Here is a 16,327-nt window from a genome sequence, read left to right on the forward strand (position 1 = left end):
GACCAATGATTAGAGGCTAAAGGAGGCAGATTTTTGGCTTAGCTAGATTTCATAAAGAACAGATCATGTCAGGTTAAACACATTTTCTTTTATAACAGGTTTACTAGACTGTGAGCTGTAGATAGAGCTTATCTAAAACATTTGCCAAAGTCAAAGACAATTGAAACTATGGTTGAATTCCAACCTGGTTGATAACAGAACCAGAAAGAGTGTTCAGTAATGATTGGTATGATTTGAAGGGCTGTTTTCTAGCGCTTTATCCCAGGGATTTGTTTTTGACTCTGTACTAATTTTAAATCAACAATTTGGATGAAGTCATAAGATGGTGTGATTATCAGATGTGCAGATGATAAAATCTAGGAGGAATAACTAACCCACTGGATGACCAAGCCAGAATCAAAAAGGAAAAATTGTCTAGTCCAGCCTTCTCATTGAAAAAGGGAAGAAGCTGAGACCCAAAGATGTCAAGTCAAGATTACACAGGTTATAAGTAGAGGAACTGGGATTGGAGCCTAATTAAGCTCTCTGACGACAAATCCATCACTAACTCCACTGTCACACAGTTATCTGTCTTCTGGGGCCAAAGGGAATGACTCTCTCTCTTCCATGTCAACTTTTCAAATATTTGAAGATAAAGGTCTTGTCTCCTTGACCTTCCATCAGTCTTCATGTCACACAGTTTCTGTTCTGTCACTCTCCAGCTCACCATTTTCTTTCCTAAGCAATGCTGCTTTGAACCGAACACAGTACTCTGGATGGAGCCTGTTCAGGGAGAATACAATAAGATTATTAATATGTTATTGAGTGGATTCTGGGTCAAGAAAAGGTGATTTTGAGGTTCCTTTCATTGCTCAGAATTTGTGAAAAAGAAACTTCTAATAATTAGAGTTGACCCCAAATATTATGGACTGGTCTGGGGGATTAATTGGATGCCCCTCGATACTAGTGGATTTAAAGGGGATATTTTTGTTGTTGTTGTTGTTGTTGTTGTTATTTTTTTGGTTATTTTTGTTATTCCTTTTAATAACTTTTTTAAAATAACTTTTTATTGACAGAACCCATGCCAGGGTAAATTTTTACAAATTATCCCTTGCACTCACTTCTGTTCCAATTTTTCCTCTCCCTCCCTCCACCCCCTCCCCCAGATGGCAAGCAGTTCTATACATGTTAAATAGATTACAGTATATCCTAGATACAATATATGTGTGCAGAACCGAACAGTTCTCTTGTTGCACAGGGAGAATTGGATTCAGAAGGTATAAATAACCCGGGAAGAAAAACAAAAATGCAAGCAGTTTATATTCATTTCCCAGTGTTCTTTCTTTGGGTGTAGCTGCTTCTGTCCATCCTTGATAATTGAAATTGAGTTAGGTCTCTTTGTTGAAGAAATCTACTTCCATCAGAATACATCCTCATACACTATGGTTGTTGAGGTATATAATGATCTCCTGGTTCTTCTCGTTTCACTCAGCATCAGTTCATGTAAGTCTCGCCAGTCCTCTCTGTATTTATCCTGCTGGTCATTTCTTACAGAACAATAATATTCCATAACATTCATATACCACAATGTACTCAACCATTCTCCAATTGATGGGCATCCCTTCATTTTCCAGTTTCTAGCCACTACAAACAGGGCTGCCACAAACATTTTGGCACATATAGGTCCCTTTCCCTTCTTTAGTATCTCTTTGGGGTATAAACCCAGTAGAAACACTGCTGGATCAAAGGGTACGCACAGTTTGATAACTTTTTGAGCATAGTTCCAGATTGCTCTCCAGAATTGCTGGATGTATTCACAATTCCACCAACAATGTATCAGTGTCCCTGTTTTCCCACATCCCCTCCAACATTACTCATTAGCTTTCCCTGTCATTCTAGCCAATCTGACAGGTGTGTAGTGGTATCTCAGAGTTGTCTTAATTTGCATTTCTCTGATTAATAATGATTTGGAGCATATTTTCATATGGCTAGAAATAGTTTTAATTTCTTCATCTGAGAATTGTCTGTTCAGATCCTTTGACCATTTATCAATTGGAGAATGGCTTGATTTCTTATAAATTAGAGTCAGTTCTCTATATATTTTGGAAATGAGGCCTTCATCAGAACCTTTGATTGTAAAAATGTTTTCCCAGTTTATTGTTTCCTAAAGGGGATATTTGAAGATTTTGTAGGAAGGATTTATATTTCCCATGGATTGGACTGCTTATAACAGATAGCACTTGATAACTTCTGAGGTCATTTCTAATTTTGTGTTATTAGATGAGCTAGTTGAATGTGTTTCAACAAATGAATCAAAGCTGAAAGAAACAAGTCAAAGGTAAGGTTAGGACTTCCAGGGGCCAGAGCTGTAGGGCCGCCATAAGATAGAAGGATATGACTGCAGTGTTAGTGTAAGATATCCTGGAACATTAAAGAGGAATCTCTGAAAATTCTATGCTAGTGCCATCCACATCCAGAGAGGGTGAAAGGGCCTTTAGAGGTCATCTAGCCCAACCGCTTCATAGTTCAGGTTTATAATTAGAAACAGGAACTAATAGAGACTAAGACCCCACCTTGAATCCAGCATTCATGCCAGTCCAAATATGTCTTTAACGAAGAGCCGGAATAACCTGTTCTTGCATACAACTAGACAGATTTGAGATGAGGAAAAAGAAGTAGGACTTGGAGGCAGTAAACTGCTACTAGTCAGGCCAATCTAGATGTAAAATAAGTATTTCTCCATTGTACCATTATCTTTATGATTTTGTAATTTCTTTTCTTCCTTTATTTACCGACTGAGAGGATTCTTTAAAAAGATTCTATCCTTATTTGAGCTAATCCAAGGAAAAAGGAGATTTATTCACATTGTCACAGAGAAGTAGAAAGACCCTGGTGCCCCTAGAGGTCAGAAATAGGAGTAACAGCAGCTGTTAGAAAGGTTTCCTAAAAGAATGGAGTCTGATAAAAACATGAAAATTCAAGATTGAAAGAACCATTGCAGAAATTACTTACTTCTCTCTACGAGGCTTTTCTTCACATTATTCCCCCAGTCCCAGGAGACCTGTTTGTTGAGCACTTTCATCTCTGATGTCTTTTGTCCTCATGGAACAGGACCCACAAGGAACTTTTCTTCTACAAGTGGTCTTTTCCTTGGATGGCGGGAGAATGGGCAGAGAATGAGCCATCTATTCTGCCTGCATCATGATGTACTTTTGAAAGCTCTTCACCCCTTTCTGTTGCAGAAAGAGTTGGGACAAAAGGATCGTCTCATACAGCAGCACCAGGGGAAACTGGAGGAAGCTCTCAGGAAACTTTCTGAGGCCAATTACCAACAGGTAGGGATGCAGCCAAAAAATGATTTTACTACTATGCTGACCTGAAGCAACCCTTTTTTCATCTGCTTTCTTGGCCTTTTAGTTCGATCTAGAACGGGAACTGGAACAAAAGGACGTCCTCTTGGCACACTGTATGAAGAGAGATGCCGATGAGGTAATGGGAGTGTGTCAGGCCTGACGTTTTCATTCTACATTTTTTTAACATAAGGAGAAAAACCTGAATTCTACTTTTTTCTCCTCCTAAAACATCATCTACCTGATGTTGGAAGGGAAGCCCAGCTTTTTTCTTTTCTCAACTGTCTGGGTCTTGCTGCAACTGTGGCAGAAACTAGAATAAGAACTTAAAAAAAAAAATCACTGTGGTCTTATCCTATAACAAGTGTTCCTTCTTTTTTTATTTCTTTTTCTTGCTTCATCAGGTAACCAACTACAATAGTCACAATACTCAAAGCAATGGGTTTTTCCTCCCAATGTCTGGGAAAGGATCTGCTTCAGCTGCCCACAGAGGGGTAGGTAATTAGATTTTGGAGCAGAGGTCTCCTGCACTAACATACATTAGAATAGTACTTAGTTCTGGGTTTTGGCCCAAATCACGTTTTTTTCTAGTGTCCCAGTTTCCCTCTTCTTAGAATTGCTCTGGAGATATAAGAAGTTAATGATCTGAAGCTAAGACCCAGCAAGGTAGAAGAAGTTACTCTGCAAACTCCCTTCTGTCCTCCTCCCTCCCTAGTAAACAAATGTATGTATGTACACAAGCAAGGACAGTGATAAAAGGGATCCCTGAGGCTCCATCCCTTTGGGTGGGATTCCAGGCCCTTCCACACCAGCCTGCACAATGCAGTAGCAGTCCTTGTCTTTCTTGATGGGAAACCCGCTTCACCTGTAGGCCAATGACCTGCAGCTTGTCCGAGATGCTCTGCGGAGCCTGCGCAACAGCTTCAGTGGCCATGACCCCCAGCACCACACCATTGATAGCCTGGAACAAGGCATCTCCAGCCTCATGGAGCGCCTGCACGCGATGGAGATGCAGAAGAAACAGGACAAACGGGTAACCTGGCCCTCTGGGCCCTCTGTTCACCAGGCGTGTTTCTGTATGTGCTAGGTGAGGTGAATGTAAAGGATACAGTCTAAAACTGTGGCTGCTGACTTGTTGAGGGCTGCAGTTCTGTTTGGTCTCTTTTCTCTTGGGCCTGGTTCTTTATGAATGACTGTTTGGGCCTGGAGTGGATGGTGCCATTCCTTTTGGTTACAGTGTGGGTCCTTGAGAGACTTAAACCTTCCTAACCCCAGAGAATCACTCCAGTATGTTGGCTTGCAGAGTTCACTGAAAATGTGCTTAGCAGTTATATGGCACTTTAGGCAGAGGTATGATGGCTGGTGAGAGAGAAAGGGGTGCGTATTTTAAGTAGATTTTTATTATGTAAATCTCCTTACGAGTCTCCCATGTATAAAATGGAAATTGGATTGTACTGATATTGGTTCTCTTGGTTTATATCCTCAGGTTCGGGGTAAATCACCAAGAGGTAGTGAATACCGGGAGTCCTGGCCCCCTAATTCAAGTGAGTACCCCCCAGTCCTAATTGTATATTTTCTAATAACCTCTAGCAGGGACTCCTGGAAAATTAAACCTAAAGTTTAAACTTTTTGTTTCTTATAATCACTTGGGTACAGAACTAATATAATAAACTTAGACTCTCAAACTTAGAAAGAAATCAAAAACCTCAGATGTACAAATTACCCTGGACTTAGTAGCAAAGATATAACTGCTTAGAAGCAAAGCCTTTGGATCTATGAGAAAATTCTTTATCCTCTGGGTTAGTTTAATCCAGTGAAAATCATTTCAAACTGCATTTAAAACTAAAATGCTTGCACCATCTAGTGGCAAAAATTCAGAAATACCACTTTCTTCTGTTAATGGCAGTAAACTACTTTGTCCTTGGTCATTTATTGCATGTTTCCCTTTGTTCTTTTAGAGATTTCTGAAGCATACCCATATTACTATCTGATATTTTCGATTTCATTTTATATTTTGCTTCCTAGTTTTCACACTTGCTCACCTTTAGCCTAATTTCCTCTAGAAAAAAGATTCTTGACCCTTAAAGATCCATGGATAGATTTCAATGAGTATGTGAATTTGTTTAGGAAACAAAAATTACATCTTTATTTTTCACTAAATTCTTTTTTGTTATTGTTGTTGGTACAAATCTTTTTTTTTAATTTTTAAAATTTAAATATTTAATTTTATTTATTAAAGCTTTTTATTTATAAAACATATGCATGTGTAATTTTTCAACATTGACCCTTGCAAAACCTTCTGTTCCAGATTTTCCCCTCCTTACCCCCACTCCCCAGATGGCAGGTAGTCCAAAATATTTTAAATAAGTTAAAACATATGTTAAATACAATATATGTATACATATTCATACAATTAACTTGCTGCATGAGAAAAATTGGCTCAAGAAGGAAAAAAAAAAACCTGAGAAAGAAAACAAAATGCAAGCAAACAACAACAGAAAGAGTGAAAATACTATGTTGTGGTCCACACTCAGTTCCCACAGTCCTTTCTTTGGATGTATATAGCTCTCTTCATTTTCACTAAATTTACCATGTCTTTCAATACTGTAGTATTCTGCTTTTGCTAACTACCCTAAAGGGCTCTAGCATATCAAAAAAAGTTCAAGCATTTATTTACTCTCAATAGCAACAAAAATACAGAATGTTAGTTACAATCTAAAAATGTGGTGTTCTTCTCTTCTTTAAAATAATAATGGTTCTCTCTGGAAAGAGGTTTTTCTGGGAGGTTTTCTGGAAGCAGCCTTAGTTTCAGTTGAAAGTAATAATCATCCCAAATGCAGCCAGGTGATAAAAATGCAAACGTTTATTTTCTCCTTCCAAAATAGCCCGGTTAGTTGGGGCCTATCTCTCTGCTTGGTTCCAAGAGTTCTTGCAGATTGTCCTTTGCTTCTGCCTCTGCTTTCTTCAGCCTCCAGCCAGCCAAGTGGAAAATGAATGAATCTCTCTTGCCTCGGAGAGAGGGCTTGTGGGCTTTCTCCAGAGTGCTCCTCTCCAACCCCAGTCAATGTTCCGAAGTAACTCTCTAACCCGAAATAACTCTCTTCTGAGAGAGGGCTTCTGGCTGAACTCACTTGTTGCTCCCCTCTCAATGTAATAAAGCTGAACTCCCTGACTGGGCTCACTGAAGCTCTATTTATGCTCCTTTGAGAGAGGGTTTGTGGGATTTCTTCCAGAGTGCTCTCTGTCCCTAAGAGCTTCATGGGAGGTGTGACTTCATAAAGTTACAAAGTTTACTTTGTGAACACCGTACTTGTGAACTCCAATGAGAACTTAAATACTTCTTGCTTATATAAGCTCTCTAAAGGTGTGAACATAAACATTGTTTCTATTAGTTCTACTTAGTACCTTGTTTCAGGTTCTGGCCCAAAACATCTCCTTGTAAGATCAGATCAATGATACTGAACCATGCTAAATTAGATTTTTGTTGTCTCTATCAACTCTAATGACTTAACAGTTTGTAAAGATTCCAACAAAACTTGATGCACAGAAAATTTTATACTAACAAATCCATTCATAATTAAGTCATCCAAAGTTAAAATGCAAGATTTTTAAAAGAATTAAAAGTTTATTTATTTATTTATTTATTTATTTTTGAATCTTTTTTTTTAATTTAATGATTACTTTATATTGACAACATTATCCTTTGCACTCGTTTCTTTTCCGATTTTTTTCCCCCTCCCTCCCTCCACCCCCTCTCCTAGATGGCAAGCAGTCCTTTATATGTTGGATATGTTGTAGTATATTCTAGATACAATATATGTTTGCAGAACCGAACAGTTCTCTTGTTGCATAGGGAGAATTGGATTCAGAAGGTATAAATAACCCGGGAAGAAAAACAAAAATGCAGATAGTTCACATTCGTTTCCCAGTGTTCTTTCTTTGGGTGTAGCTGCTTTTGTCCGTCATTTATCAATTGAAACTCAGTTAGGTCTCTTTGTCAAAGAAATCCACTTCCATCAAAATATGTCCTCATACAATATCGTTGTTGAAGTGCATAATGATCTCCTGGTTCTGCTCATTTCACTTAGCATCAGTTCATGTAAGTCTCGCCAGTCCTCTCTGTATTCATCCTGCTGGTCATTTCTTACAGAACAATAATATTCCATAATATTCCATAACATTCATATACCACAGTTTACCCAGCTATCCTCTAATTGATGGGCATCCATTCATTTTCCAGTTTCTAGCCACTACAAATAGAGAATTAAAAGTTTAAACAAAAAATAAAATTTCTACAAAACAAATAGAAGACATCCATATTGAAATATGCCAAGCAAACCTACGCAAACCTATTAGTATTTTTCCAAATGCATGGTCCCAAGTATCTCCCTTTATTCCCTTGAATAATAACTGTTTTCATGAATCTTCAGTCTCATTACTGGTCACAGTGGTTTACAGAATAACCAAACATACAGTTTTGTAAGTAGACATGGAAATTTTAAGACCTAAATTGATTTTGTCTTTTTGTTTTTAAATATTTGTTTCAGCTTTCCTTGGATTGATTGTTCCACTAGTCTTATCTTTAGCACTTTCCCCAGTTTAGTGAAAATTTGATGATATAGATTTGACTAAGTCTTAGGAAATTTTATCACTTTAAAGGACTAAGGAGTAGATACTGGGGATGAAGGGAGTGAGAGAAACAGAGACTAAGATATATAAAACATATATGTACATAGAGAGGTGTAGATATGCATATGTATTATATAATATAAAATATAGGCAACTTCCTAAATGTTATAAGCTGAGTTCTTTATTAAAATTACAAAGTTTTTTTAGTCACAATGCTGAACAATTGCCAATATTGCTTTAATGCTTATAATTAATATTTCAGAAAGGAGTATCATCACAGGTGATTTCAGCAATTAATTTTTTTGAGAATCAACTGCTAGCTAATTTAAAGTGATAATTGCAAAAAGAGAATGGCACATTTCTTTTTTTTCCCCTTTTAAAAAAATTTATTTTTTATTACAGCTTTTTATATACAAAACATGGTAATTTTTCAACATTGACCCTTGTAAAAACTTCTATTCTAACTTTTTCCCTCTTCCCTCCCACCCCCTCCCCTAGATGTTAAATATGTTAAAATATATGTTAAATACATTATATGTATACATATTTATATAGTTATATTGTTGCACAGGAAAGATTGGATTTAGAAAGAAGGTAAAAATAACCTGAGAAGAAAAAAACAAACATATAAGCAAACAGTAACAGAAAGAGTGGAAATGTTATGTTGTGGTCCATACTCATTTCCCAGGGCTCTTTCTCTGGGTGTACCTGGTTCTGTTCATTACAGATCAATTGGAATTGATTTGGACCCTCTCATTGTTGAAGAGAGCCACATCCATCAGAATTGATCATCATATAGTATAGTTGTTGAAGTCTATAATGATCTCCTAGTTCTGCTCATTTCACTTAGCATCAGTTCATGTAAGTCTCTCCAGTCCTCTCTATATTCATCCTGCTGGTCATTTCTTACAGAACAATAATATTCCATAACATTCATATACCACAATTTGAGAATGGCACATTTCCAAAGTAGAATAGACTGCCTTCAGAGTTAGTAAATTTTCCCTCCTTGTACTTGAAAATAATGATGAGTTATTAGGTATGTTTAGGATATGGATTTGACCCTATTCACTCTGAAATTCTGTGATTCTTCGCTGTCCATATAAAACACCCTTGCCTGCCTTCCACTTCCCCATCCTATTTCTCCTTTTGGTTTGTCTCATGTACTTCTTTCTCAAAACAATTACTCCCATTTGTTCTGGATTAAATGTCCAGAGTAACTTAAGAGGAAAGTATTCTGTAAGAGCTTCAGGAGAATTTCCAGCTCTAAGAGAAATTCCTGTGACTAATTTTGGGTTCCTAGGATAATGGTTTTTTAATGAAATCAGAGTAGCCTTTCTGTGAAAGTTTTAGCTAGATATAGCTAGCTACTATTTACACTCTTTGGACAAATGCAAAGGAGAAAGGTAAGACATGGAGCTCAAGATATGCTTTAGAATTCCTATTACTTGGGTAAGTCTCAGTATCTTTCAGAAGGGGAATTCCTTCTTATCTTTTAAAAACTAGAGTTTCTACAAGTCTGTTGTCCCGGTGAGTATCCTTTTCTGAATCACATAAGAATGACAAAATCATATTTTATTTCTGATCTCCATATTGAGAATCTGTATGTACCTCTTGTTGTTTCTCCTCCTCCATAGGTAGCTGTGATTTCATTTGAAATTTAACCATGTTTGTTTCTTATCAAAAACTTTGACCCTTGGCAGCACCACTCTGAATGTATTTGAGGCTCTTAAGGGCAGAGTCCATGTTTGAAGCATCTTTTTTCCTCATGGCCCCACTCTTAAGTTCCTATGATCACTCTCTATGTGTATGATATGTTAATGGGTTCAAGGCAACTGTTGCCATGACCTGGCAGGTGCCTGGACATTTGGATGAGATAGTTTGTGGGTAAATGTGTGGGTAAGACTGGTGTTCTGACCACAGGATTCTCTCACTTTTTGCAGAATTGCCTCATTCCCAGAGTTCTCCAACCATCAACCACAGTGCTTGCACTAAAGTGCTTTATTTCACTGACCGTTCACTTACTCCCTTCATGGTCAACATACCAAAGAGGTGAGATGTTGGAGGGTCTGCATCCTTATAAGAAAGGCAAGGAAAACAGAGCCAGACATTTCCATCACTACCATCTTGACCCGTCTGGTAATGTGGGAGAATGCCTGAGAAGTATGGACTAAAACTGTTTGAGAGGGTTTGAGGATAGGAGCCTGGTAGGGTACAATAGTCTACCCTGGGTGACAAAGGGAGGGTGAAATCAGCATTGCCTATTCCTAACTTTATTTTTTGTGCTCAAATATACAAATTTGAGGAGCAATTTTAAATAATATTTTGTTTGATTTTTTTTTGGTGCCAGTTGCTATTTTTAAAAAATCCACATTGAGCAGTAATAATAATAGAATTGACCGAATGATTACTGAGACACCTGAGAGGTAACATAGTATTGTGGGAAGAGGCTAGATTGGTAGTTCTAGCAGCTGGATGGCCATGGACAAGCCCGTTTCTCTCATTGGGACTTGATTTCTCCATCGATAAAATGAACATTTTGTATCAAATGACTGCTAAAGCTCCTTCCAGTTCTATGATTCTATCAGGGCTGAAGTAGGTTAAGTCCCATTCTCTGCAATTCCTCTTTAGGCAGGTGATTGTATCATCATGGAAAAACACTCTTTAGTGGCCGCAGATCCTACTTGTCCCTAACTTAGTAAATAAGTCTTTGAAGTTACACAGAGCTTACATGACCTACCAAAAGTAACATAGCTACCAAGTGTCAAGAGTTGGCTCTACAAGATGTCCCAATTAATTAGGTTAGCAATCTACTTTGCCATACTGCCTCTACAAGTGTTAATACAGATTGTTAGAAACTAAAACAAAAAGAGGAAACAAAACAAAAAACCTTATACTATCTACCAAGGAAAGCCATTTGGTGCTTATTTGCTGAGGTTATTCACCAAGTTAAATTCTAGAGGCCTCAGAGCCTCTAGGGTATCATTCTCAGAGAAAAATACTGGACTTTGACTGCCAGTGAAGCAAACAAACCCATTTACAATTCTGACCTCACATCATGGATAGTATGGATCTCATTCCCCTCAGTTAACTGGTTTCCCAATGTCTATTGTTTTCAAATCATCTAGGTTATCAGGACCAATGACCCATGAAGGACATGCTACTGTTGCCTGGAGTGACTTTGGCAGCAGCTTTTGTTGCAAGTTGACATCCTCCCTTCCTATTCCATTGAATAATAGATTATTGTAGTGTTCTCCTGTGTTGCAGGTTGGGGGAGGTGACTCTGAAGGATTTTAAAGCAGCTATCGACCGGGAAGGGAATCATCGATACCACTTCAAAGCCCTGGACCCTGAGTTTGGCACTGTCAAAGAGGAGGTACAGAAGCTTCTATATAATGCCATCCATACTCAAGAGATAAGACCTTCCCTCCAGCCCTTTTTGTCCTTCAGGGCTGGTACCCGAGTTTGCTGAAGTTTTAATTTGGCCAGAGCTCAGATTCTGATCAAAGAAATTGCTTAGAGCCTATTTGGACCGTGATTTGAAATTCCATGGGCTGTGGAATAGATCAAGGAATTGTTAGCTTTCTCTAGTATTTTAGTCACATCTACTTAGTAATTAGCTTAGCCTAGCCTGGCTATCAGGCTACTGTATATGTGATCTGCCAAGCCAGAAATGAAAGCCATATCATCCTTCATTTTTCAAAATAAACAAGCAGACTTCAGTTTGAGCCTGAGCCTTATTATACTTTGGAAGTAATGAATATTTTCTAGGAATGGTGTAGTATTTCCTAAATAGAGTACTTGAAGGACATTTAAGGGAGATCAGAGAGAATAATTCTTCCTCCTAAATCCTTGAGGAGTCCATAGTTTGTCATCTCTTAGAACAGCATTTTTTCTTCAATCTGCAAAAAGGAAGCTGTAGTTCTTTTACTTTTCTGAAGCAAATTCTAGGTCATGAGAAAAAAAGTCAAAAATCATAGTTTACAAAAGTAAAGGTTTTCTACCATGGTGGTTCTGAATTTATTTTTTTCCTCCTCTTGTTTGTGATGAAACAAAAAAGAACAGATCCAGGGAACTTGTTAACCATTCTTTCCTTATTTCATCACATAAACAGACTAGCACTCCTTTAATCGTCACCTTCTTCTTTTATTATATACTTATATGGCTGTACTTTCTGAACAATAATTTATTAATCCTTATAATCTGCTGTGAGTCCAAGGAAAGGATAGGAATTATTTTGTCAATAAGATGAAAAACTAAGTAAAACTGAAAAAACATATATCACAATTGAAGAATTTAAGGACTTAAAAAAATTGAAGTAGTCCAGTCCCATGAAAATTAACTGATATGTAAGATTTCCTCAAGTTTAATTAAAAAGTATTTCTCTGCAGAAGTTGAAACATTGTACTAGAATCTACCTTTAACTTTTAGATTTTATCTTCAGACCATCAAGTCTTACACCTCTTGCTCTTGGTATAATTTTGTCTTAGTGTCTCTTCATTAAAATAATTTTATAAATGTGACTTTTATTGTAGACGTAAAGTATACTTGAACAATTTGAACTGTGTACATACTATATGAAACCTTTGTCCTCAATAGAGTTATTTCTATGTGAAATTTCTTATCTTTAAGTGTCCTGTAAATAAAAACCTAATTCTACACATTTCCTTTAAAAAAAAGAGAGAGAGCAGTGTTTTTTTGTTTTTAATTTTTTTATTTCAAGCTATACAGCAACTCAGTGTTACAAGGAATATAGAACCTGAGTGCTATGCGTCTTTAAACTCACAGTTAACTTCCACATCCTATTTCATATTGATAAATTCATCTCAGCAAGATCCCCCCCCCTTTCCCAGCCTTTCTCATTTCTTACTTTCATTCTCTAGGTCTTTCACGATGATGATGTTATTCCTGGATGGGAAGGAAAAATTGTGGCCTGGGTTGAAGAAGATCATGGAGAGAACTGACATCGACTCCCAGACTGGAGGTTTTTGGAACTTGGTCACTCTTTGGCTACTTCACTCAGGAATGAGGATTTAACCCAGAAGACCCTAGAAGGTTTCTAGACGTGCTGCCAAAAGAAAAGACTTTCCAAGTGAGATGACCAGAGGCCAGCCTGTGTGTGTGGCCTGGCCTGTCTGGTTCTCAACATTCCATGTCTAGATGTGGACCGTGGGTTAATTTGGAGTGGTGACTCCCAAATGTTGGGAATGCATTGTTTTGTTTTATCCTGATGACAACAACAAACCGAAGGCCTTAACTAATGTGGATGGATAATCCCTTCCAGTGAAGGGCATGGCTGCTACTGTTCTAAATCTGGGAATCAGATGCTTCACTCCTGCATGTTACAGTATTATTTTAATTGGCCTTTATGGTTATAACAAATATAGTTCCAGAATTTGCACTCAAGGGCAAGGCAATCTACCAATTTTTCTGGTTCCCCTGCAACTTTTATGACCCAAGAGTACACCTGAGGGTGGTACCAAAGAAGAAGGTTCCTCCTTCAAAAATTCTTTTGGATTGGACATGGATGATGCTTAGTTCTTCATTAGACAGTGAGAGGGCTGCCCCTCTGCTGTTTGATGTCTCAGATTGGTATAAAGAACTTGGACCAACTTATCAGAATTGGTTCTACAGCTTGCCCTTCAAACTGCTTCCTGGGCTATTTTGTTTTATATGTTGATAGTTTCCTTGGAGGACTGTTTAAGTTAGAAACTGTTTACTTCTTCCAGCTGATGAACTTTGCATTTGAAAGGAATAAGGAGTAAAAGTCTCCTTAAACATTCAGGCGGGTATAGAAAGGTGCTGCTACCTATATCTTCTTGACTTTCTTCTTCCTATGATTTTTCTTGACTTTACTCAGCCATCAGTCTCTTTTTTCCTGCATTCAGGGGACAGTCTTGCTGGCCCCAGTATTTCTTTATGGAGCTGGTGGAGTTGGTATGTCCTAAAGTCTTGTCTTAGACCAAGACCAGATATTACTTTAATGTTGTATTATTTATCACTGGCTGACACTTAGGGTGTGGTGAGAACCATACTACTTTTTCTGAATGGCAGGGAAAACCACTCAGATTCCTTTTATTGTTGGACTTGAGTAGTACAAGAAAAGGGTTTTTTTTTCCCCTTGGGGGAAAGGGGAGAGAATCCAGGGGGCCTGGGAGGACAAATTCCTAAATACCAGATGGGAAGATGAATTTTCTCACCCACCAGCCAAGTGCCATCTAAAACCAACCAGCTATGTTTATCAAAAGCAGGCTGGCCATAACTGCCAATGTACACTGCCAAACCAGAAGAGTTCTACAGATCAGCTCTGGGTTCTTGACCCGTCTGTCTCCAGATCATCTCTCATGTTCCATTCCCAAATCATTTCAGAATACTGTCCTTTGCAGCTCTGAGATCACATCTTGTTGTTTTTATATATAGATATACCCTTTTAAAAATGGTTCGTGTTTGGAGAATTCTTTTATATCCATTTGCTGTTCATTGAGAACCCTGTCTATTTTTATAACATGAATGTGAGCACCCTCTGTATTGTCTCACATTCCATAAGGTATTCGTTTTCTAGAGAACCCAGATAGCTAGCTTTTATACAGGCTCTTCTTATCAGCCTTGTGATGAAGAAAAAAATACAACAAAATCCAAGTTTTTTTTTTTTATTACAAGTGTACCAGTGACAACTAATTTCCAGTTCCTTCAACACTACTTGTCATTTTTAACATTGGAGGTACTTTTGTGTAGGCTATTTGATGATTCTTTCTGCTACTGGAGTTGAGAAGATACTTTATGCCCTTCATTGTACATGTATCTCTTGCTTTTCTCACAGAGAATGTTTTCTCATCTGAAATGACTGTTAAACAAATAGTAATTGGGAAAGTCAATCAAAAATAAGAGAAATTTCACTACTGAAAGTGAGGAGAAGAACATAGTGTATTCTCCATCTTTTCCAGGATCATCTGGGGGAAAAAAGGTTTATCACCAATTTCTCTGTTGCATGAATTTTAGTATTTTGCTGTGACAGCGTGGTTATCAGGCCAAAACTCTTTGTATGTTTTACTTGTGACCTCTTTTGAATGTCTTGCAATTACAAATTTTAAACTGTTCATTTTACTTCAGTCAATAATCATGCTGTTAGGTAAAATATCTTCATTTTCAGAGAAAAATGACTAAATCCAAGTCACGATTCTCCACCTTCTCTAGCCTCGATTCTGCTCCCCTTTTGGAAAGGAGTATGGCATTAGCCCAGCGCAAAGAAGAAATTTCTTGGGAGGAGAATAAAAATTCAATAAGTTCACTTTTTTTCTGGTTGATTCTATGCAGCATGGATAGCCTCCATACATTATAATTCTGATTATTATTCAGTAACATGGGTGCAAAAATGATGCTTTTTAAAAGGGATAGTAGTACTCAGGAAGGAGTCATAAACTGCTTCTGGTTTTTTTGTTTTGTTTTGTTTTGTTTTTTAAACAGTCTTGTTTACAGTGCATTGTAAAGATATCCAGGACTCCTCCATAATAACATCTTATTCAAAATGTTGAAATGAACCATTGGTGGGATATACCTAAGGGAAGTCTATGCTGTTGCCTCCATTAAGCTCGAAAACAATATTCCTAGAACATTCTTAAGTTATCAGACTCTTAGTAGAAGAAATATTACTTGAAATTTAAACAATTTTAAAAAAAAATCAATGCCTTCCAGATAAAGACTAATCCAGGAAGGAATTCAAGCCCTTAAAAAGTCATCTTCTAACCAAAGGCTACCTTTCCTTGTCATATTCCCTAAATTGGTATACTCTATAGTTAGTATCAGCTTGGGTTAAGTGTCTTTTTATATGTCAACAATTTTATTTTCCAACTCTTTGGATGTCTCCCATCAGGATGGATTATAGCAGGGAAAATTATCTCCATGTATCTATAAAATCCAGGAGAAATCCCATCTCTCAAAAAAAAAAAAAGCACTTAAGTTAAATTTTTTTTTCACAAAATGTTCATTATTTTTGCACAGTTACCCTACCTTATTGTCTGAGTTTATCAAATATAGGTGTCGCATGCTTAAGACACACCTGCATAAAGTTATATTTTCTTAGAAACATGGGTATTTGCAACCATAGGTTTCGAAAGAATTATTGCACATACTTCCTATTTTCTAGCATTCTCAGCAAGACTTTCCCTCTGTTAATTCCAGAGGCTTCTAATTTGTCTATTAGTGAATTGATAACCAGTTTTACCTGCCTGTATGTATTAGAGATTTCTGTGCTCATTGGAAAAAGAAAAAAGAAACTATAAAATAAAAAGGAATTTGCAAACTAAACCCCTTAACTGTGCTTCTAGTTTGTCAACTAAAATCAATAAAAATTTAAATTTCATTAATGTTAA

At 37.3% G+C, this 16,327-nt stretch overlaps 1 protein-coding gene across 1 annotated transcript in view; it reads left to right on the top strand.

Moving 5' to 3' along the window:
* Nucleotides 1-16,327, top strand: part of LOC127554982 (dixin) — a 31,545-nt gene extending 15,218 nt beyond the window's left edge. The window contains exons 9-16 of the mRNA XM_051986967.1: nucleotides 3,222-3,314; nucleotides 3,397-3,468; nucleotides 3,734-3,823; nucleotides 4,201-4,362; nucleotides 4,816-4,873; nucleotides 9,902-10,010; nucleotides 11,226-11,334; nucleotides 12,842-16,327. Of these exons, the coding sequence (XP_051842927.1) occupies nucleotides 3,222-3,314; nucleotides 3,397-3,468; nucleotides 3,734-3,823; nucleotides 4,201-4,362; nucleotides 4,816-4,873; nucleotides 9,902-10,010; nucleotides 11,226-11,334; nucleotides 12,842-12,922 (774 nt within the window). The 3' untranslated portion in view covers nucleotides 12,923-16,327. The remainder of the gene's footprint in view (nucleotides 1-3,221; nucleotides 3,315-3,396; nucleotides 3,469-3,733; nucleotides 3,824-4,200; nucleotides 4,363-4,815; nucleotides 4,874-9,901; nucleotides 10,011-11,225; nucleotides 11,335-12,841) is intronic.

The sequence above is a fragment of the Antechinus flavipes genome, chromosome 3 (genome assembly GCF_016432865.1).
Source record: "Antechinus flavipes isolate AdamAnt ecotype Samford, QLD, Australia chromosome 3, AdamAnt_v2, whole genome shotgun sequence".
Taxonomy (NCBI): domain Eukaryota; kingdom Metazoa; phylum Chordata; class Mammalia; order Dasyuromorphia; family Dasyuridae; genus Antechinus; species Antechinus flavipes.